The sequence below is a fragment of the Rhipicephalus sanguineus genome, chromosome 7 (assembly GCF_013339695.2).
Source record: "Rhipicephalus sanguineus isolate Rsan-2018 chromosome 7, BIME_Rsan_1.4, whole genome shotgun sequence".
NCBI lineage: Eukaryota > Metazoa > Arthropoda > Arachnida > Ixodida > Ixodidae > Rhipicephalus > Rhipicephalus sanguineus.
In genome coordinates, this window is record NC_051182.1 from 92,440,517 (window position 1) to 92,462,670 (window position 22,154).

The 22,154-nt window shown below is 46.4% G+C and overlaps 2 protein-coding genes and 1 long non-coding RNA gene across 3 annotated transcripts in view; 2 read left to right on the forward strand and 1 right to left on the reverse strand.

Annotated features, from left to right (window-relative positions):
• LOC119399595 (uncharacterized) overlaps positions 1 to 14,933 on the forward strand; it is a 32,180-nt gene extending 17,247 nt beyond the window's left edge. Inside the window, exon 3 of the long non-coding RNA XR_005184907.2 lies at positions 14,628 to 14,933. This is a non-coding gene — a long non-coding RNA (uncharacterized LOC119399595). The remainder of the gene's footprint in view (positions 1 to 14,627) is intronic.
• On the forward strand, positions 7,140 to 8,500 carry LOC125759324 (chromatin assembly factor 1 subunit A-like). Its single transcript, XM_049417781.1, has 2 exons — positions 7,140 to 7,603; positions 8,125 to 8,500. The coding sequence occupies exons 1-2, from the start codon at positions 7,363 to 7,365 to the stop codon at positions 8,481 to 8,483; spliced, it is 600 nt and encodes a 199-aa protein (XP_049273738.1). The 5' UTR covers positions 7,140 to 7,362; the 3' UTR covers positions 8,484 to 8,500.
• On the reverse strand, positions 9,178 to 10,712 carry LOC119399594 (uncharacterized). Its single transcript, XM_037666399.2, has 3 exons — positions 10,183 to 10,712; positions 9,897 to 10,104; positions 9,178 to 9,698 (listed from the first exon to the last, which is right to left on the reverse strand). The coding sequence occupies exons 1-3, from the start codon at positions 10,651 to 10,653 to the stop codon at positions 9,304 to 9,306; spliced, it is 1,074 nt and encodes a 357-aa protein (XP_037522327.1). The 5' UTR covers positions 10,654 to 10,712; the 3' UTR covers positions 9,178 to 9,303.
• Positions 14,934 to 22,154: the final 7,221 nt, after the last annotated feature.

Genomic DNA, 22,154 nt, shown 5'->3' on the forward strand with positions numbered 1-22,154 from the left:
GATGAGACCAGGACTCATGTAGTACGGCCGGCCAAAGACTATCGTCTTTCGACGACATTTGCAGCGAAGCACGTAGATACGCGGCCAATTTTTGGCTGCAGTTCGTTAGCAGCAAGCGTCCTTTTCCTTCAAGCAACCGTCAAATGCCTCTTGCGAGGCAAATTTCACGGTCTAGCAACGCTGATCCCACTCGATGACATGTTCGATGTCATACAACTTATCGGTGCCAGCGGGCATTATGATGCTGGAGTTATCCTACAGAGTTATCAACTTGGTTTTGAAGTCGATGATGGCGCCGTGATTGTTTAAGAAGTCAATGCCAAATATGACATCCCTGGAGCAGTGTTGCAGGGTTACGAAGCTCGCAGGATATGTCCGATTAATGACTGACTCTTGCTGCGCAGTTTCAAGCGGTCCGGATTTCGAGGCCTTCCCAAGCAGTCTTAACTTCCTTCAACTACGCGGCGAAAGGCTCCTTGACGAAATAGTCTGCTCCAATGTCGGCGAACGCGGTGTAGTTGTGGCCATTGATGAGATTGTCGACGTGTCTAGTTCGTCATCTTGCGTTGCGGTTAGGTCGTGGCGTCGTGATCACGGCTACGTCGGTTTGTTCCGCTGCTTCCACGTGGTGTCGTGAAGCGTCCTTCCAGCCGCGAGGTTTCGTCTTCAGGGCTCCGTTCGGCTTGCGGCTTGTTCTTCCGCTTTCGTCGCGGCGTCGACCTCGGCCGCTTAGAAACTGCAGTACTATCCGCATCATCATCGGTTGCTGCCCTTAGTTTTCCGCATATGGGCTCGGGATTTGTCCCCTGGTAGGGCCGCTGTACTGCGGGTGTAGCGGTGAGAGGTCCTGATGACGGTGAACGCGACGGCCGTCGATGTCTCACTCAGATACGGCGACACAATCAGCGATGTTCAGTGGCCGTTTAGCTCGCTCTGGACGTGGAGCGCTGATGGCAAACCCACACCTCGCGGTCGCGGCAGCGGCGGTAAGTGGTACCAGCTTCTCCGCAGTGTTAGTACAGATGACGGTGGTCAGGGGGGCGCCAAACATCAGTCTTTCGCAGGGCCGAGCGTTGGTCGACAGGCTGGCAGGATGGCGTAGTCCGTGGCGGGCCTGGTGGCGGTGTCTGGCGACCGAACGTCGACGGCGCGGTTCCTTGGCGATTGCGCGGAGTAGCAACAGCACGGCGTGGGGCAGCAGCATAGTTCATGGCTTCCGGATCAGGCGGCGGCGGTCCCGCAAATCCTAGCGACTACTAATGTTCCTGACAAAGTATGTCGGCTATTCAATGAACCTGGGGTTACGGTCTAGGAAACATCTTGCGCAGCTCTTCACGCACTACTGCTCTGGTCGTCTCGCACAAGTCGTCGGGCCGGCTAGTGTACCTCGCGATTAATTGCAGACAGCGGAGAGTGGTTATAATGTATCGCCGCATCTCAAGTGTTTTCTTAATAGTTGTAGACTAGGCGAGGAATTCGGTGAGCGTCTTGGGCGGGTTGCGGACAAGACCCCGCATAAGCACGCGAACTTTTTGCCGTCGGGCATGGCAGCGTCTGCATGGCGCTAAAGTCAGGTCATCTCTTCTGTGAAGATGGTTACGTGTTCGTTTGGTAGCTGCACTCGTGTCTCCAGCAAATAAGCCATCCTTTCCTTGCGGACAACGCTCATGAACTTGTCAAGGAATGCTCTCCGGAAGAGATGCCAGGTTTGAAGAGAGGACTGCCGATTCTCGAACTACGTCCTTGCCGCGTCTTCCAGGTGGAAGCAGGCGTGACGCAGCTTGTCTTCGGTGTTTCAGTTGTTAAAGGCGGCGACATGGTCGTACGTTTAAACCAGGTTTCCGGGTATTCGAGTGATCCACCGCAAAAAGTTGGCGGTTCCCTGGGTTTCCGTAGCAGGATCTGTGCAGACGGCACAGAGGCTGTCATCGTTGCTGTCGTCGAGGTTGAGCTCTTGTGCTGCCTGGTGTTTTCGGCAGAGAGCCTGTACTCTGGCTGTAGTCCTAGCTGCCTGTGGCCAGTTGAATGACACTGGATGTCTTTAGTATCTCCTCCTTTGAGACTTGGATGACAGCTTCGCATGGGCGTCCGGAACAAAGACGAACCACCACCTCCACGAGATGTAACGTGGTCATGACGTTGAAAAAACGGCAGCAGTCGGTGAGTTCAAGCTGAAACTCTATTTTTCGGACTAACTTGCGCGCAGAAAATCTAAAGTACAAGCAGTACACGCTGTGAACTGATATCAGCGAACAGAGCGTCGGCTGTCGGTAATCTGATCATCCGCAGAATGCGACGTCTTTTGTACAGTGCTCAGTCAACGAACTTTCTCGCGTTATCGCTGGTGCTGGCTTAGCCTCTGGAATAAACTTGACATATCAGAATGATCTCGAACATTCGGAAAGCTTCCAAAAAATTGCGGCGCGGTCTGCGCTGAGCGTTGCTAACAGTTATTGCAATTGAAACTTCAACACACCAATAAACGCGGGTGGCTATATAATCCCTCCTTATTAAACACTTAAAAATATACATTTGGAAGGGGTAATTAATCAGCTTCTTGAGCCGTTTATCTTAGCCGGTGAATTTAATACACAAAACTCGCTATGGGACAACTGTCAGTGTGATGCAAGGAGCCGCTTGACAGAGAGGTATCCCTTGAACTCTGGTACATGCCTTCTAAATAAGAAAGAATCTGCATATTGCAGCACAACGCACAATCCTTACTCTGCTAGAGACTTAACAATCTGATCAGGCACTCTTTTGCCCAGCCTCGGTTAGGAGATAGATGAAAACCTTTTCGGTAGTGACCACATCCGAACCTACCCTAAAACCTGAAAGCAACGTTCTTTATCGTAGAACCCTCAGTGGAAATTAACATCCGCAGAATTGGAAAAGACATAACTCGTGTGCCTAGAAATGCTTTTAACGATTTTATCATAGACAATACTATTCCTCATTTTACTGCTTTTATAGGTGACGCTGTATCAGAGTGCATTCCATTGACAAATGGTTCCCCAAGCAAAAACCGTTTGACATAGTGGAGTCACCAGTGCACGAGTGCATGCATAAACGAAAATGAGACATGGAGCTTGCTACGGGATCACCCAGCGGCGCAAAATTGCAGAGCCGGCGCACTTGTCATAAGGCTAAAAAAGAGATCTAGGTAAAATACATCTCGAATATGAACTCATATAGGCAAGAAGCGAAAATGTGGAATAGACTGAGAAAATGATCAAGGCAGGCCGTTCCACCCTTTGCCCTTTCTAGACAGCCAAGGCCACAGCCTTGAAGACCAGGCAGATGCACTTGGTAAAGATTGTGAGCACTTGTCTAGCTCATAAATAGGGATGGTAAAATCGATGAACGATAAATCGATTAATCGATTAAAGGTCCACAATTATTCGATTAATCATAATCGATTTGTGTCTTTCGATTAATCGAATTAATCGATTAAAAGTATTCGATTAATCGATTACGGCATCCCCCACTCCCGCCCCCAACCTTGCGCCTTGGCCGGATCGCATGACTGCGAGGCGCGCTATCCTGAGACGCAGACCCTGAACGTTATCCTTAGACGCAGGAAGTTGCAAAGCCGAATACAACTATTTTTCTGGTTCTATTTGGGATGCCATCGATCGCGCACTTCTACGCAATTGCGTTGCACTGGAGTACGATCCGATGAACTAAATGTCTTCTCAGTTCAAGACATACTATAGTAACCCTGTAGTCGATCGCCGCACCAATCCGAACCCACTTGAGACTTGGCACAGCATGCGAACTGGCCTAGATCATGTGTTTGACGTTGCAATGGAGTATTTGCCAATTCCTGCAACGTCAGTAGCAACCAAACACCTTTTTTCGCATGCTGGATGTGTGGCTACCAAAAGTAAGTGTCGGTTGTCGCCCGAGCATCTCGGGCAACTGGCATTTCTTCGCTCAGTAGAAAAAAGCATGTGGTTCGGAGCAGCAACCCCATGAAACAAAACAAAAGGGGACTGTTGAGAAAATAAGCAGCATGTGGATTCGCCAAATTTCAAAAGAGAAGTTTATTATTTTCTGTAAATTTCATACGTGCCAGCGCATCGTCTTATAGCTTATTTTGTTCGTGTTTGTTTTTTGCCGCGCTGTTTCATCGTGTTGCCCCATAAACGCATGTCTGCCTACATTTGGTAAACGAATAGTTTTCGTCACCTGTAGTGTCAACCGTAACTTTCTTTGCATTTTATTCAACCCTCACATTTTACTCGTTTCTCGTGTAAGTGCGGCATTGTTATATGCACTGCTTATTTACTCACTGGTTCTTAGTGCCGTTCTGTTTTACTCCTTAGCAAATAAAATATTGTTTACCAATGAAACAGAGAGAGGAAATGTATTATAAGGCAGAGAGGGTGGCCTGAGCTAGTACGCCCTTGCCTGCTACTCTGCACCGGAGAAAACGCAACGGGGCAAAAAGAGTGATGAAGTACGATGATGAGGAGATGATTAGGTAATCCATATATACATAATAGAGAGTTTTAGTACTGCGTACGTATCGTACGTGGCGGCGTTGCGTACGTAAGGACGCCACGTTTTGCGCAGTGCGCATGCGCAGGCCGCAACGCGCACGTATCGCGTTACGTACGCGGCCGCTACGTACGCACGCATGCGATGCGTGCGTGCGTACGTGTGAGGTGGTCGCGCCGCTCTCGAACACGTTCGCGACAGCGCGAGACTTCGTTTCGCAAAATGGCGGCATCAAAGGCGAGCACCGGCCGGCTGTACTTTTCCATCGCCTATGATTTGGCACTTCTGCGCGAAGTAAATGCGCACAACCCATTTCAAGATCCCTCGCGGTGGGAAGGCATTGTGAAGAACATGAACTTTGTTCTGGGAAAAGTGTTTAGTGCGCGCGCCTTGCGCGAAAGGCTGGACCTTCTGTTGGCACAGTTCATCGCAAACGACCGCGCCAGCCTCAGAAAGTGAGTACTCAAGTTTTGATACCTCACGATGTGCTTCGTATGTCGCATGCGTACTTTTAAAGTGAAAGCTTTACCACGGCCGTGGCTTTACTGGCCTAGACGAGCGAGTTTTGCTGTGTATCTCTGCGTTGCGTTCACGGTGTAAGATATCGTGGTTGCGTTGAAGCGAAGAACGGATACCCCGTGACATGTCGCGGGAAATTTAGTTGTGGCGTTGCAATTGTGCGCGAACCTACAACGAACGCGTTCGTCGGATCCTCTGTGTAAACCTCTTCGAATGCCTTTACTCAGCGTCCGAGGTGAAACGCAAGGAGCGTTGCAGAAGAGTACGCGAGCGCGAGCGTTTGAAGTGTGTATCCACACGACGGACTTCTCCGCGGAAATCTCTTCCGCGGACGCGCCGGAGAAAAAAAAATGTCGGCACTGTCTGAAGCGAGAGCTGCCCGCTTCGAATCTTTAAGCGCTTCGTCGCGCATTGCGTGGGCTGTTAGTCCCAAACTGACGATTGTGTCGGCTTTAGGTTTGTGTCCTCAAGCTTCGCCGGCAACGTATTCATGACAATTTGGTACTGTTTCCGAGCGCCGTACTCGTTTTCTGAGAGCTGTAGGCTTAGCGACTGCCTCTATTGGCAGAACATGAGCTCGGTGATCTGCGATAGCTACCAAATCTCAGAGGTCATAATAATGTGCGAATGCTTGCTTGTTCCTTTTTTCTCTAGATGGCGCGAGCAGTGTGAAAGTCTGTGAAAACACATTTATTGCTAGCAAAAATATTGAAGGTTTTTATGCTTCCGTCTATGGCGCAGAGTTTCTGTTAAGTTGAAGATGGAGTTCGACAGAAAGCGACGATTAGCTGCAATGGCTGTTGCTTTATCAGAATTAGACGATGACGCGTTCTTCTTTCCTGCAAAAAGACCTTGTTGGCAAAAGGAATACATCACTAACAAATATCTGGGTATGCAACACCAACTGTACCGTGAGCTTTTGGTTAGCGACACCGAAGAATTCAGGAGGCTGCTGCGAGTGTCAAGAGAGCAGTTTGTTCAGTTGCTGTCGTGCGTGGGTTCTCGCATAGAACGACAGGACACCGTGATGCGGCTTCGTCGGCTAAATCTAGGAAACAAAACGAAAAAAAAAAGAGCAGCGCTTCTTGCCAGACCTATAACCTTACCATTGCCGTTTCGTTTTAAAGCTTTCGCTTGCATAACCGGGCCTAGCCGAGCTAAGCCGCAGCCATTTTTTTACGACCCTTTTACGTGTCTATTTGTACGATTAGGCGGGTTTTCATGTCAAAGGCACTGCCTTCGTGCGAAGCCCGTCGCGGCGATTCGTGTAAAACACGCGTAGGCAATGCTTGTGCCTCTATCATGTGCTCGCGGAGGCTCCACCATTGGTCAGGCGCTTTGCGCGCGCCGCTTAAAAGGCAGGTTTCCGGGCTCGCGTCTCAGATGCCGCTCCGCTGTTAGATTGAAATCGTTGCCATGTGAAACAGGCCGTCAGAGCCCTGATCGAAATGGGCGCCGAATATGTAGGTTACCCTATGTACAGCTGTGCTCTTTGCAGTACAAATGACGCAGAGTTTTATTAAATACACAGAAATAGATGAAGATGTCTACGTATTCGGATCTTCATGTTATTCATGAATCGCATAAATTGAATTCATACTGATCAACTTCTCGACGTTGCCACGGTCTTTTCAAATTTTAACAGCTGACTGTGTTACTTCTAGGTCTGGTACCGAAGAAGAGTACGAGGAAAAAGAAAGGCTGCTACAGGAGATATGCAGCCTCGCAAAAGACTTCGGCTACAAGGTCAAAAGCCGCAAAGCGCAGTCCTCTGTGGGTCAGAGGGTCAGTGCGGCTGTGACCCGCGACACTGCCGCTGCTACGTTGGTGCCAGCGTCGCAAGTCGCCTTCGGTACGTAATGACACAGACAACCGGTAGCTATTTTGAGCAACGGGATGAATACCAAAGGATGGCAAATGCAATTGAGAACGACAGAGTTCTTTGAGTTGAAGAAGTTAAGTTCGTAGGCACAATATTCAATCAGCACGCGCAGGACAGGGAGATTATTCGGAGGGGCCTTTCGTCCTGATTTGGACATATAATGGGCTGACAATGGTGATGCAAATGTCATATGTTCTGGGAAATGTTATTGTGCCGCTTATCTATAACGTCAGTCATTATACATAGCGCTGTGTGAGTGATGGAAAATGTACGTATGCGAAAGGTAAGTACGCACAGGGGTAGCTCCTGTGCACGCTTTTCGCTACTATCTACTGATAGCATGGTTTCGCAGCTTTCATTAAGTACTAAGATCAAATCTAACGTTAGTAAATGATTGCACTTCACATATATGCCCCTGTGAAGTAAATGTTGAATAGGAGCAATGCTTCTGAAACTGTATGATTGAAACACCATCTACTGTATCCCACTGCCCAGAGCCACTCAGCGCAGATGCAAGTTGTGACGACGCATCTCAAAGTGCTGCAGACCTACTGGAGAGAATTCTACAGGGCACCGACATAGCTGCAACACCTGGCCCCTCGGACGAAACCACGACCATTGCTAATAACCCGCGGCAGGAGGCATCAACGAATGCGGACGACAGGCCCGATACTGAAGGAGCTGCCCAAGTTGTGCCTAGTAAGTGCATAGCTGCATTTTACAACAAAATTCATTACTTTGCTCATTACTGTGTAATCATTACCATGCAGCGGAAAAAGTGAACACACTTGACTGGTACTCACTCGACCACTGCAGTGACATATAGCTGGGCTCACTGCAACTCACACAAGAAATCCCACTGCGCAGGCAGCCCGTGACTTGACGACAAAAAGATCACTCGTGCACGCTTAGGTCAACAACAGGGAACGGACTCTGTTATTTCTTTATTGGGACTACCTTACAATTATATCAAGTTCAACACATTCATGTTTCAACCACTCTGGCCAATTGACCGCTACTCTGTTTGAAATCGATGGCGCTGAGTGACTAGGCTAACGATTTAAGCAACGAACTAGCATTCATATTTCTGTCAGTATCAAAAAGCTTTTGTACACCTAACAAAATTTAGTGTCCATTTTCTTTGTCACTTATGCTCGTTGCCGCCTGGTTTGAAATAAATAATATTGACAACTAAATGCAAATAAATTTTAATTTTACAGGAAGACGCAGGGCTCAAGCAGCGACGGCTAGTGCGGACTATGAATTCATCGAGAAGAGGTGGAAACACGAGAGGGCCCTGAAAGAGAAGGAGCACGCGCTTGAGATGGAGCGTCTGGCCGTCGAAAAGCTCCGAATCGAGCGAAAGAAACAACGCTCTGAGAAAAGGCACGAGCTGAAACGAGAGAGAACTGAAAGAGAGCTGCAACTGAGAGAGCGGGAAATGGAAATTCGCGAACGCCAGCTGCAAGCACAACTCGACGAAGCGAGCCAAAGAGAGCAACTGTCGAGATTCCACAAGGCTACTCAAGACGTGATACTCAAAATTGTAGAAACGATTTGTGAAAAGTTGGCAAAGTAAAAAGCATGTAAATAACATTCGGCTGGGTTGACAAGAACGCAGACTAAATAATGTAACAGCGCTTGTGGCTGGGCCGGAAATCCAGCCCGCGACCTCAACCTTAATTTTATTATGGAAACATTTCAGTGTTGCTGAGAAGACACTTCGATATTGTACACCTGAATTATTACAGCAGAAGAACCGACATTTGGGCGAGTTGGATTGCGTTAAACATGATGAGTGGTTTTCAGCGCAAACGGCGAAACACAAAGAAGAACGAGGAACACGAACACCAGCGTTAGTGTTCCTCCTCCTTCTCTGTGTTTCGTCGTTTGCGCTGAAAACCATTCATCATGTTTAACTGAATTATTACAGTTGTACATTTTTGCAATAATCTGCCTTAAATGTGCTTCATGTGCAATACGTCTTTTTTTTCCTTTACTGTGTCAGAAATGGCGACACACAGGTTTCTGCCTGATGGCCACACATGTCACCAAACTTTTGACTCTACTATTCACTGGCAAGCAGACCTCGTCATTTTCGCATCACATTTGTTTTTAAATTGTTCGTGAAATTAGAGCTTCATAAGATGAAAGCCAGCTGCTTACTTCTTTCTCTTGAGTGTTTATTAAGTTTGTTTTTTTGTTTCATGTCAACAATTTATGCTTGACAATAAAGGAAGAGAAACATTTCTTTTATGAGTACACATGGTTTATTGCAGCGTTACAGTTATGTGCAAGGCCACGCTTGGCCTGGATTTTGAAACGTTCTTGTGGTGGTGGTCTCGTACCGTTACACAAAATAGTTAATTGAGGTTTATATAGGTCACATTGCACTGCACTTAATGACTGGCAGGGCTCAAGTAATCTTGCAGGCAAGGTGGCTGCACATCAAAATATGTGGAGACTTGGTTACCATACATACAAGCATGGCAGTTGGTCAGGATAACAGCAACTCTGTACATGCGTGGTACGGCCTGTAGTAGTATCTTTTGGTTTTTTTTAAAGTCCACAAATGCAAATTCTGAGATAATCTTTCCGAATCCCCACTCAACGGCCTGTCTGACCGCACTCATGGATGAATTGAACTCTTGCTGGGTGGCTGTCAATGCTGCTCCTCCGTAGGGCTTCATAAGCAGTGGGCGGAGAGGATAGGCTGGGTCGCCGTATATAACGAATTCCTTGTCCAGTGTCAATGCTTCCAGCTTTTCATACAACTGGCTGTCCCGAAGAATGCCTGAAAAGAATGAGTTCCATATAATTAATCATTCTTCAACGCATTCAACACAATTCAACTGCAAGAACAACGAGTACCCGCATACTTTGTATGATTGTCATAAAATGACTGTATCTGTGTATGTGGAACTGAATGACGAACGGTCCGAGCAGGTTTCCTTGAACGTCATGTATAACGTTCTGACGGAACATAACTCACCAGCATCATGCCTTCGTCCCGGGTATGGTCCATCCAGCTGGCAGATGAGCCCATTTGGACACATCAAAGACTGGTATTTGAGCACATGTAGCCTCTTGTGCCCGGAAAAGTAGAGGCGCTGGTCTTGCGAAGGTCGGCATATGGGGCGCGCTGTACCGTCGATAAACGCCCAGCAGTTGCTCAGAGGAGCACCTTTACGATGAACAGCCTGGGGCAAACAAATATCAACATGAGAACGCGCACTAATGTGTTCAACCTCGAAGGGATAAACAAAAATATAACTTACCTCGCTCATAGCTTCCAAGTCCGAATGTTTGAGCCACGGGTGAATGGTCATATTGCTCAGGAGGCAACCGAAGTTCTTTTCGATGTGGTAGAGTACTTTGTTCGATACGCTCGACACCACAGAATAGTGACGTCCAAAGTATTCTTGCAGGTCACACAGCCTGTTTGGATAGGCAAGCCTCCGGAGACATATGCATAGGGCTTCTGTGGCCGTTACCCTCACTCCTTGGGCACTAGTGATGTACTGCGGCATCTTCAGGGCACGCACGAGCACTGGAAAGTCAGCTTTTTCGAATCGAAACTGTCGTCGAAAACAGTGGCTCGACATTGAGTCCAGGTTCAGTAGGCCACCTCGCGATGCATACACCCGACGCCGCGGCGGTTCTTTCTCCCGCAGCATGAGTGCCTCTATGTCCTCCCAACTCAGGTACGCCAGGCAGTAGGGGTCCCAAAGAATACTTGACCTCACCATTGTCGAGGAGAGATCGCTGCACCTACCGCACGGCAGGTGAGAAAGCGCGAAAGTTTGGCGCGCGCGCGTTCACCGTCCGTTTTAAGTGGCTACGGCTACGGTAGCGTACTACAGCGGCTAAAAATATGGCCATAATCCAGCTAGCACACTTGGATTGGCTCAGCTTGGCCGTCAACAACACGCACTTCTATATTGATCTACCAGATGGCGCAACACGCTTCACGTTCGTTACGTACGCGGGTACTACGGCGTACTAAAAGCCCATTTGTGGCAAACGACGCCACGTAACGCAAGGCGCTTGCGTGATGCGTACGTAGCACCATTCCGCAGTACTAAAACTCTCTATTAAGATACGTTTGCTAGCGTAAAGAGGACGACGACGCTAGTAACGATCTTTTATTTGCTGTATACCAACTAGCCCAACTGTCCGTCTTATAGGGTATATATACCATTTTCATAATTGTTGAGCTAACCTTCCTACGATGCAGTTAGCCCAATTAATGACAGCTAGTCACTCCTTCAAACAGAGCGTTCAAGCGTGGTTTGCTTGCGCTGGGACGCGGAAAGTTTAAACTCAGCTCTTTTGACACGAACACGCAAAATAGACAAACGCCAGCACGTGCAACTACGACCTCGTCTTCTCTTGAAGCACGAAAGTTGCTGCCATTAGTTAAGAGAAAATGTAGTGCCGGAATGCGCACTCGCGAATTGTGAAAAGGCCCTTATAGACCCTTCATGTAATCCGCAACTTTACGCGTCGGTTTACCGAACGTCTAGCATCCAGTGCATTACTATTGAAGAAGTGACCTTGCAGTACTTAGTAATACTGTATGGTCGCATATTTAGGGAGAAATACAGCTTTCAGCTAGAGGCCCCCGTCTTCTGCTGTGACAAGAAAGGACAGTCGCGCAATTTATGTTGTAATGTCTGGTACACTAGATAGCGCTCACAGTTCAGGATGTACGCACAATTGAAAAGGTGTGAGTGGCGCCGTGTTACGGCAAAGATCAGGTGAAACCTGCGGAGTATACTGGCGCAGCTGCTGTTTTTTCTAGCCGGGAGGCAGAAACTCATGTCACTCTATTTCCCGCAATAATAATTAGAACTAGCAGACAATAATGCCAAGGAAAGTATAGGATGTTATTTGTAATAATTGGGATATCAATGTGAAGAAAGTAAAGTGGACGAAAAGATAACTTGCCGCCGGTAGGGACCGAGCTTGCGACCTTCGAATAACGCGTCCGATGCTCTACCACTGAGCTACGGCGGCGGTCACACCCCGTCCACTTCATAGGGTACACATGTGCATTTAAACCTAGGAGTGTTAGTCAGCGCCGATCACAGCCATGGCGGCGAGTGTGGAACACTCTTTTTATGCCTTTTGGCATCACGTAGCAAGTGACCCTTTTTTTTACGAGCTGGCAGCTGAAATAATCCCTCGCATACTACCTGAAGGCACCAAGTCTGCCGGAACGAGACCCTCGCTATGAATGAGGGAAAGAAGGTGACTTTTAAGGGCTCGTTTTTTTTTTGTCATTGACCCATAACCTCCCCTATACTTTCCTTCGCATTATTGTCTGTTAGTTCTAATTAATATTGTGTCTAACAAAGAAAAACGAGCCCCTGAAAGTAATTCGAAGGTCGCAGGTTATCTTTCCGTCCCCTTCATTTTCTTCATATTTATATCCCAATTATTACAAATAACACCCCCTATACCTTTTCTTGGCAATATTGTCTCTTAGTTCTAATTAATATTGTGTCTAACAAAGAAAAACAAGCCACTAAATGTCATCTTCTTTCCTTCTATTTCCCGCAGTTGCCTGTACGGATGGTCTGTTTGAGGCCAGTATATTTCTGTGTAATCGCTGCATAGGTGACCTCAAGAAAAAGATCGCGTCAGTCCGCACTTATATTATTATGTGGGGCTTCCACAATATCTAACCGACAAACCGAGAAAAGATGACTTGCTTACTAGAGCCAGCGTCTCATTTAATTTCTCCTCGTCTCTCTTTTACCTTTCTCGGGATTTCCTCACCCTCCGCCACACTGCATGTTTCAACTGCGGCTTCCCAACCAGTGTGGTCCCCGAACGCGCCTCCGGTTTTGATGAGCTCGAGTAGCCAGGCTTCGAGAAAATGCGACCTGCTGCCGAATAGTCCAGGGATGATAGCCACAGATGCTTGAATCCGCGACATCAACCAACGACGACGGGCCCCTTGTGTCCAGTGTGCGAAAGTGTGAATTTTCGCTCACTGCACACAAGGGGCCCGCCGTCGACACTTTCGAAAGTGGGAATTTTGGATCGTCGCGCGTCTAATGAAAAGATTTGGGCCCATATTAAACACGAACGATGCCTCTCAGACAAAGAGATATTGGTTTTAAAGCACCCGTTAAAAATGTCGATTAATCGATTAAAAGATTCCACCGAAAGCAATTAATCGATTAAAGGCTAAATCGATTAACGATTAACGATTAATCGATTAAAAATGTTAATCGACCATCCCTACTCATAAAGTAGTCAGCCAGCCTAATCTAAAAGTGCTTAACCGCAGCTCTAGTCGAAGCTAACCCTACAACCATCCTATTGGCATGACTGAGCTTAGAACCTCTTGAACAGTCGCCAGATGCCTTCGCCAGGAGCTGACATAATCGTGTACCCAGTGGTAAAATATCTGCATCTCGACGCGCAGATGGTGCTTTTGAGTCTCTATAACAGGATCTGGACCGCAGGATACATTACATTGGCATGAAAAGAGGCTATTGTAATACCGGTGTTAAAACAAGGCAAAGATCCATCTTGTGCACTAAATTAACGGCCGATAACTCTCACAAGTTGTATTTGTAGGCTATTTGAAAAGGTCATAAATCGCCGGTAGTTTTACTTCCTTGAAACAAATAAGCTACTCGATATCTCTCAGTGCGGTTTCGGGGAAGGCCGATGCACAATGAACAATGTCGTGCGTATTGAGGCTTACATTCGGGATGCCTTCATTTACAGTGTTTTCCTTCTGTGTTTTGTGACATAGAGAAGGCTTATGACACTTCTTGTCGATTTGCAATCTTGCAAGGCCTCTCGCGAATTGGATTTGTGGTATCATGGTAAACCTGATAAGAAGTTACCTAAGTAACCATACTTTTCGCATCCAAATGATCTGTCCGAGCCATTTATCCAAGAGTCTGGTGTACCGCAGGGCGGAAAGCTAAGTTGTACCCTCTTTATTGTAGAAATGACGTCTGTACAGTGATTCATTCCACGAAACATGGCTAGGCGCATAATGGAAATGAGTTCACCGTAACCTTGATTAGCTGATCAACAAGAAGTAGTTATGCACGGGAGCGAAAATACGAAGGCCCAAAGCGGTACTTGGAAATGAAATGTTGTCTTAAGTACGAGGCGTTCTCTCTCTCTTTTTTTGTTCCGTTCAAGTTGACAGTGAAGGAAAGGGTGGCTGCCTTCGTGAAGCGGCTCCCCTCCCAGCATTTGTACGGCTACCGTGTCCTCGTAGTGAAGAAAAAGAAGACTGAAACTGAAATCAGCCAAGTGAATTGAAATAAAACAGAAATTGTGAACCCTAAAGTCACGCCAGATATTCGAAGTGCTACAACGGCAGTACAGATACAGGGCGTGTCTTTTGGCGTCAATAAAGTGAAAAATGAAATCTAGGGGGACAGGTTTGGAGATGTCTTCCAGTTATAACAGCAAATAGACAACCAGCGCATTGCAAAGCACCCTATAAAGAAGACACAGTAAAACAACCTATAATGACTTAAGCAAGACAACTTTTATTGACCTACATAGGAAAAGGCATGCGGTACAGCGTTAATGTATTTATCTTGCAATGTATTTATCTACGGAAATATTTAGCATCAGCGTTGCCAATATGGGTATCTAAATTACCGCTACTTGGTAATTGTGCCTCGTTATTTTTTACGCTGGGCTCGTCAGGTGGGGTTACAAATGCTTTATATTTCAGACGCACCCAAATGCGAAATTCATATCTGGAAATTGACAGCGAGCAGAGGACCGTCAGTGAACTGCAAAAGAGTGTATGAGTATTTATGTCCCAGGCGACGTCATTACCAAGTTTATGAGTCAAGTTGTTTCTAATGCAGAAATCGTGAAGTTATATTTGAACGACACTAGAATACATCAACAGTTGCACAGTTTTGCTCTATAATGAAATTGAACCAACAGGAATAATTTTTCTCCAACCACCGGCTATTCGTATTTGTTCTCTATAGTTTCTCTTTGCATTGTCCTTTCTACTCGAGAATTCAAGAATAAACGATTTTCACTCTACTCCCATGACTTGATACACGGTCGTGACGTTATCGTCACACTTCGCAAATTGTGTGCTATTAAATTTCTGAGGAATGCATTTATATCCGCCACGGTGGTCTAGTGGTTATGGTGCTCGACTGCTGACCCGAAGACCGCGGGATCGAATCCCGGCCACGGGGGCCACATTTTCGATGGAGGCGAAATGCTTGAGGCCCGTGTACTTATATTTAGGTGCACGTTAAAGAACACCTGATGATCAAATTTTCCGGATCCCTCTACTACGGCGTCCCTCGTAATCATATCGTGGATTTGGGACGCTAAACCACTACACTTATTATTATTATTATTAGCAATGCATTTATATTCCATGGTGTTTCTTTTTTTCCTGCCGCATGCAGTGCTGAAAGCCGATAGGCACATACGAGCACTGTCTCTTGTGTTAGTCTCGTTCAGGCCCTATTTAACAAACTTTGAACATAGTCGCCCACGTGTGGCGTGCTGGCGGTGGCACTCGTCAAACATTTACCGTCATAATATACCACCACAAAGGAAATAACCATCGCATTAGCCATAGCACAAACACAAGCGGGCCTGATCATCAGTGATTCGCAGATGGTGATATGGAAATTCGCAAACGGCCGAATCGCCCCAGAGGCAATACGAATTCTAAAACTCGGTAATGATAAAAAAGTGTGCATCTTATATGGAGCCCCGCTCACACACTATCAGACTGTAGTAGCAATGAGGCGGCGCACCACGTGGCTCAAGTGCTTACATACCGAGCATCGGGTAGTCCCGCTTTAGGGAATACCGACGAGTGGGAGTGGGAAGATAGAATGACCACATTTCACGAACTTACAGTACACCATAGATTACAGCGGCGTACATTTCCACAGCCTCACCCGAAATGGCGAATAGCGGCAGTTACAAACCCAATCCTACCCGAGTCTAGCTATCATGCACATAATACACCCATATTTTTACCGACAGACAAGTGCGGACATTGTGACTCTAGAGCCACCTTAGAGCATATACTGTGGAGATGTCCAGGTATATTAAACAATAGCCGTTATGCAGCCTTAAACAGCGACAGCCTGCGCGAGCGCTGGGAGTCTGCGTTGCTCAGCTCGGACCTGGAACACCAACACTGGGGCGTCCAGCGAGCCGAGGAAGCCGCCAAGGGCCAGCAAACCTTGGCCGAAGCGTAGGCGCGATCCAGGCCCATTCCACCAATTCGCAGGGCACTCAGTAAAGTTACTTGATTGAACACACACGCCCAAGACAAAATGCTGCCAACTTCATACCAGTCAAGACATTAGACATTTTTATAACGCAGATAACTTTAATTGCTCCACAAGAGAAACATGACAATTGGCACCACGTGTTTTGCATATCAGTGCATCAAGAACGACGTAGTCAAGCGCATACTTTAGTGACGAATGTGGATAAAGTCTTCAGGGACACAGTAAGGTAAAAAGTTGGGCGAGTTGGTGTTGGTTCATGATAAACGGAAGGGCGCGATAATACGGTACACAATGAAGAAGATGGACACGGGACGACGCGCTACTAGCAACTGAAAATTTTTTATTGAGGAAAGAAATATTTATACTACTATGCAATCATACCTAACCCAACGAGTCGACACCAAAAAAACCTTTTGGTGTCGACTCGTTGGGTTAGGTATGATTGCATAGTAGTATAAATATTTCTTTCCTCAATAAAAAATTTTCAGTTGCTAGTAGCGCGTCGTCCCGTGTCCATCTTCTTCATTGTGTACCGTATTATCGCGCCCTTCCGTTTATCATGCTTCAGGGACAGTCGTGACGATGGCCGGCGGGGCCGTGCTGCGGTCTCTATCTTATCGAAGGACACGAAATGGAGAGGGCAAAGCGGAATGGCTGTGTCGTCCAGCTCGGCCAAGATACGGAGGGCTCTGTCTCGCGCGTCACGAGCTAGGCGGCGTACGTCTTCCTTATGGCGAGGCCACCTGAACGCGACTGTCGCGCCGTTGCACATCGAAGTACACTTCAAGATATCAAAGCTTCATATATAACAAATGGTATGCGCTATCGCTCGAGATAACCACGTCTTGTCGCAACGAATGTTGTCGCTAAATGTGGCGTAGCTGCTGATGTATGTGTATGAGCAAACAGAACGTCCACGTGACACCAAAAACAGACCGTAGGAACAAAAACACGAGCGAAATTTAGCTCCAAAAGGACGCACTTCAATGCGCAAGGCGTTCTTATGTTTCTTGCGAGTGTTCTGAGTGAACATATATCAATATACAATAGCAATCTTCCTCGAAAATCATCAGGCGCCATTGTGGCCGTGCTGCTCAGTTCAGAACTCCAAGACCAACTACGGGCTGACCAGCGAGCCGTGGAGGCTCTGCGGGAGCAACGGTGTGCGCACGGGCTCGAGGCGGCGGGATATATTGCTCAAATTTCAAATTTATTAAATTGACAAATTTCAAATTCGTACATCTCTCAATAGACTGGTAAACATTTTCCGACTGTCACACACTCTACTCAGGGACTGTAAGCAGCTAAGTGAAAAAAAACTGGCAAGACCAAGTTGCGAACGAATGTAGTATGACAAAAAAACGCCAGGCCTGCGCTGAAACCGCAGCACAGTCACAGCGAAAGCTGGAAGAGCGGCGTTTCTAGAGCCCGTTGAGCTCTCTTGGGGCTACAATACAAGTACACTAGAAAGGTACCCACTACACTATAAATCATAATTTTTGTGAAGTTGGGAAGCACCTACTAAGCCATTATTCGTCATTCTGCGGAGAAGCGAGGCACCAGCTACACGTCTGTAAGACATTCCGTGCACTTTGGTGACGCGACGACTGATGACGATGAAGAATTATGGCTGAGCCCTTTGTAATGGGTTCGAAGCTTTAAACGGCCCACCAGTTATGTAATTCGCATTGGGTGACGCCCGGTCGCTATTTCCCTCTCCCGTCATGCTGTATAACATATGTTGACATGGGAGTGAGACGGTGGGGGGGGCAAAGAACTTTACTGAGACCCCGAGGAAATGGATCATGCGCTTATGGGCTTCCTTGGCAACCAATACAAGAGCACTTGCGAGGAACCCATCATCATCATCATCATCATCAGCCTGTCTACGCCCACTGCAGGGCAAAGGCCTCTCCCATGTTCCGCCAATCAACCCGGTCCTGTGCTTTCTGTTGCCACGTTATACCTGCAAACTTCTTAATCTCATCTACCCACCTAATTTTCTGCCTTCCCCTCAGGCGTTTGCCCTCTCTTGGAATCCAGTCAGTTACCCTTAATGACCACCGGTTATCCTGCCGACGTGCTACGTGGCCGGCCCACATCCATTTCTTCTTCTTAATTTCAACTATGATATCCTTAACCCCCGTTTGTTCCCTGACCCACTCTGCTCTCTTCCTGTCTCTTAAGGTTACACCTATCATTTTCCTTTCCATCGCTCGCTGCGTCGTCCTCAATTTAAGTTGAACCCTCTTTGTAAGTCTCCAGGTTTCTGCTCCGTAGGTAAGTACCGGTAAGATGCAGCTGTTATATACCTTCCTCTTGAGAGATAGTGGTAGACTACTATTCATGATTTGATAATGCTTGCCAAATGAACCCCATCCCATCCTTATTCTTCTAGTTATTTCACTCTCATGGTTCGGCTCCGCGGTTACTACCTGTCCTAAGTAGACATACTCCTTTACAACTTCCAGCGTCTCGCCACCTATCGCGAAGCGCTGTTCTCTGCCAAGATTGTTCCACATTACTTTAGTTTTATGCATATTAATTTTCAGACCTATTCTTCTACTTTCCGTATCCAGTTCAGTAATCATGAGCTGTAATTCGTCTCCCGCGTTACTCATCAATGCAATGTCATCAGCGAATCGCAGGTTACTGAGATATTCTCCATTAACTCTTATCCCTAATTCTTCCCAATCTAGGGCCCTGAAAACCTCCTGTAAACACGCGGTGAATAGCATTGGAGAGATCGTGTCTCCCTGTCGTACGCCCTTCTTTATTGGGATTCTGTCGCTTTCTTTATGAAGGACTATAGTGGCTGTGGATGCGCTGTAGATTTCTTCCATTATGTTTATAAAGGCTTCGTCGATGCCCTGATTCCGCAGTGCTTGCATGACTGCTGATGTCTCCACCGAATCAAATGCCTTCTCGTAATCTATGAAGGCTATGTATAGGGGTTGGTTGTATTCCGCGCATTTCTCTATCACCTGATTGATAGTATGAATATGGTCTATTGTTGAGAAGCCTGTACGAAATCCTGCCTGGTCCCTTGGTTGATTAAACTCTAATGTCGTATTAATTCTGTTAGCAATTACTTTTGTGAATAGCTTGTAGACAACGGACAGTAAGCTGATGGGCCTGTAATTTTTCAGGTCCTTGACGTCCCCTTTCTTATGGATCAAGATGATGTTGGCATTCTTCCAAGATTCTGGTATCCTCCCTGTCGAGAGACACTTCGTATACAGGGTGGCCAGTTTTTCTAACATAATCTCTCCACCGTTTTTCAACAGGTCTGATGTTACCTGATCCTCACCAGCGGCTTTGCCTCTTTGCATTCCATTTAGGGCTTTCTTTACTTCTCCTGTTAATACTGGTGGGATGTCAGATTCCTCTGGGATATTTCTGCTTCTTACGTTATCATCCTGACTGTCTCGGCTGCTGTACAGATCTCTGTAGAACTCTTCCGCTACCTCAACTATTCTATCCATATTGGTTGTGACCTTGCCATCCTTGTCCCTTAATGCATACATCTGATTTTTGCCTATGCACAGTTTTGTCTTCGTACATAGGAACCCACTACGCTATAAATCATTGTAACTTTACTGAGACCCCGGGAAAGTGGATCATGCGCTTATGAGCTTCCTTGGCAACCAGCCAATACAAGTGCACTTGCGAGGAACCCACTACGCTATAAATCATTGTAATTTTTTAGAAGTAGGGCAGCAGGCACTGTGCCATTCTTCGTCATTCTACGGAGAGCGTTGGTACCTGCTAAACGCTTGTAAGGCATTATGCGCACTTTGTTGATGCTGTGCCTGATGACGATGAAGAATTATGGCAGAACACTTTGTAATGGGTTGGAAGCATTCAACAACCTACTCATTGCGCAATTAGCATTGTGTGACGCCTGGTTACAGAATTCGCGTTGTGCGACGCGTTGCGCGACGCTTGGTGCTTATTTTACTCTCTACCACGCTATATTGCATATGCTAATGTGGTTCGTTCCCGACATGTGGCCTGTATAGGGCCTTTTTGCAAAGCAGTTTCAAGCACCGGCATGGCTCAGAGGTTGAATACTGGGCTCCCACGCAGAGGGCCCAGGTTCGAACCTCGTTCCGTCCGGGAATTTTTTTCTTATTTCGAGCGATACTGGTTACGGACACCGGCGGCGGCGGCGGACAACTACGGCGCCATAAACGGCCGGTGAAATGATCTCATAACAGCTTTCGCTGTAAAAATGACTCGACGATGCGTATTCAGAATGCTAGACATGATCCAATTAAAACTGTTCACAGTACGCGCGTGCCTTAAGAGAGAGCCAAAGTCAGACAGCGCTGTGCTCAGTCAGTGTTGAGAAAAAGAAAACATAAGGGTCCTGCGTTCCAGAATATTAGCCCTCTTTCTCTATGCCTGCTCCTCTCGTTAACGATATGTGCGATGTTAACACCTTATAGATTATTCCTTACTAATTGACAAAAATTTCAGTCTTCGCACCCTTGAGACGTTCTAAATGTATATTTATTTATTTATTTATCTATTCAAAATACCTGGAATTACTGGAAACGGCGTTGAGCCAGGGGAAGAAACAGGACGCAAATATATATATATATATATATATATATATATATATATATATATATATATATATATATATATATATATATATCTTGAGGTGTGTTTTCATATTCATAGAGCTGGTCAGATGACTTGCTTTACAAAAGTGTATAAGTGTATGTTTTAAATCAAGGAAGCATTTGCACAAACTGATTGTGTACGATACGAACATACGAGCGCTATGGGACGGGAACATAGACAAGAGGCACACAGGACAGGCGCTCAATTGTGTAGGCTGCGCCGCCCTATACCGTGACAACACAGGAGTGTCTAGTCACAATTTGGAAATATTACCGTCAAGTTTAAAAAAGTACACCCAAATGTAACCTGATCATCTGAGCATTGCATCAGCAAACTTCCCAGTCTTAGTTTGGCGTTGTCGATACGATGAGTATGAAGAACCTGCTATGACCCTAGTACCCTAAACTCTTACCTATTAAACAAAACATGTAGCTGGCAAAGCAAGGTACTTCGCAGAAGTCTTCAGGATAAGCCCAGTGCCAATTTGTTTACTGTTAGAGCCCTCTAATATAAAGTCTTTCTTAAAAACAAGACGAAGTTCACTCGAATAATATTTAAGGAAACAACCTTGAGCTGGTTGTGTGTAGTTATAAGATTATAAATGACTACGGATTTATAGGCTAGGTGTCGTTCTTCGGCCTCCCTTTTTTCCCAGCTTGTGTGGGGAGCGGACGGGAAAGCAGTGAAGTGGCCCTTTACCCCCCCTCCGGTTCCTCCCAAGTAAATAGCCTACGGAAACTGTGTAACCTCAAATTTTCCTTGAAAATGTGCGATTATACCGTTAAACTACCCTGTATTGTTTCCTTCCGTATAGATCGTTAGCTGTTATTGATTGGTCGAAATTTTTGTCATGTTCACAGCACCTGCTCGTAAAACGACGCAACAAATGACGCGTATGTGATCAATCGCATAATTACCACTTACGCATGACTGTGTAAAAAATAATAATAATGAACTATTTTCAATACGGCGTAATTGGTTCTTCGCTATTCGTCAAAAAGTTTCAATGTGCCATAAAATTGCCTCCTTGTTACGCGACGTCACAAGTCTGCGAAAAGTCGCGGCGTTAAAATGAAGTGTGCACAATGAGCAGCACATTACTATGCTGAACAATAACCCTTTCTTTTCTTTCGGAATAGGCAGACAGTGTCTCTTTCTGAACCTAAATTAAGAAGACTGCCCGCGAATCACATTGGCAGCGGCTGCATATAGCAGCGTGCGAGATGGATTCATGTGTGTAATTGTGTATAGTAGATACTTTCAGTTGTAGTATAACGATGCTGAGCTGCTTTTGCGCGTGTACAACTCTCCCTGAACTCATCGTTGCTGACAGAGAGGTAGAG

Excerpts from the sequence above, each read along its gene's own strand:
- LOC125759324 (XM_049417781.1), top strand. The coding sequence starts at position 7,363 with ATGATTGAAACACCATCTACTGTATCCCACTGCCCAGAGCCACTCAGC. Across the intron at positions 7,604-8,124 it reads AGCTGCCCAAGTTGTGCCTA|GAAGACGCAGGGCTCAAGCA; the intron begins GTAAGTGCATAG and ends TTAATTTTACAG.
- LOC119399594 (XM_037666399.2), bottom strand. The coding sequence starts at position 10,653 with ATGGTGAGGTCAAGTATTCTTTGGGACCCCTACTGCCTGGCGTACCTG. Across the intron at positions 10,105-10,182 it reads ACTTGGAAGCTATGAGCGAG|GCTGTTCATCGTAAAGGTGC; the intron begins GTAAGTTATATT and ends TGTTTGCCCCAG. Across the intron at positions 9,699-9,896 it reads GGGACGAAGGCATGATGCTG|GCATTCTTCGGGACAGCCAG; the intron begins GTGAGTTATGTT and ends CATTCTTTTCAG.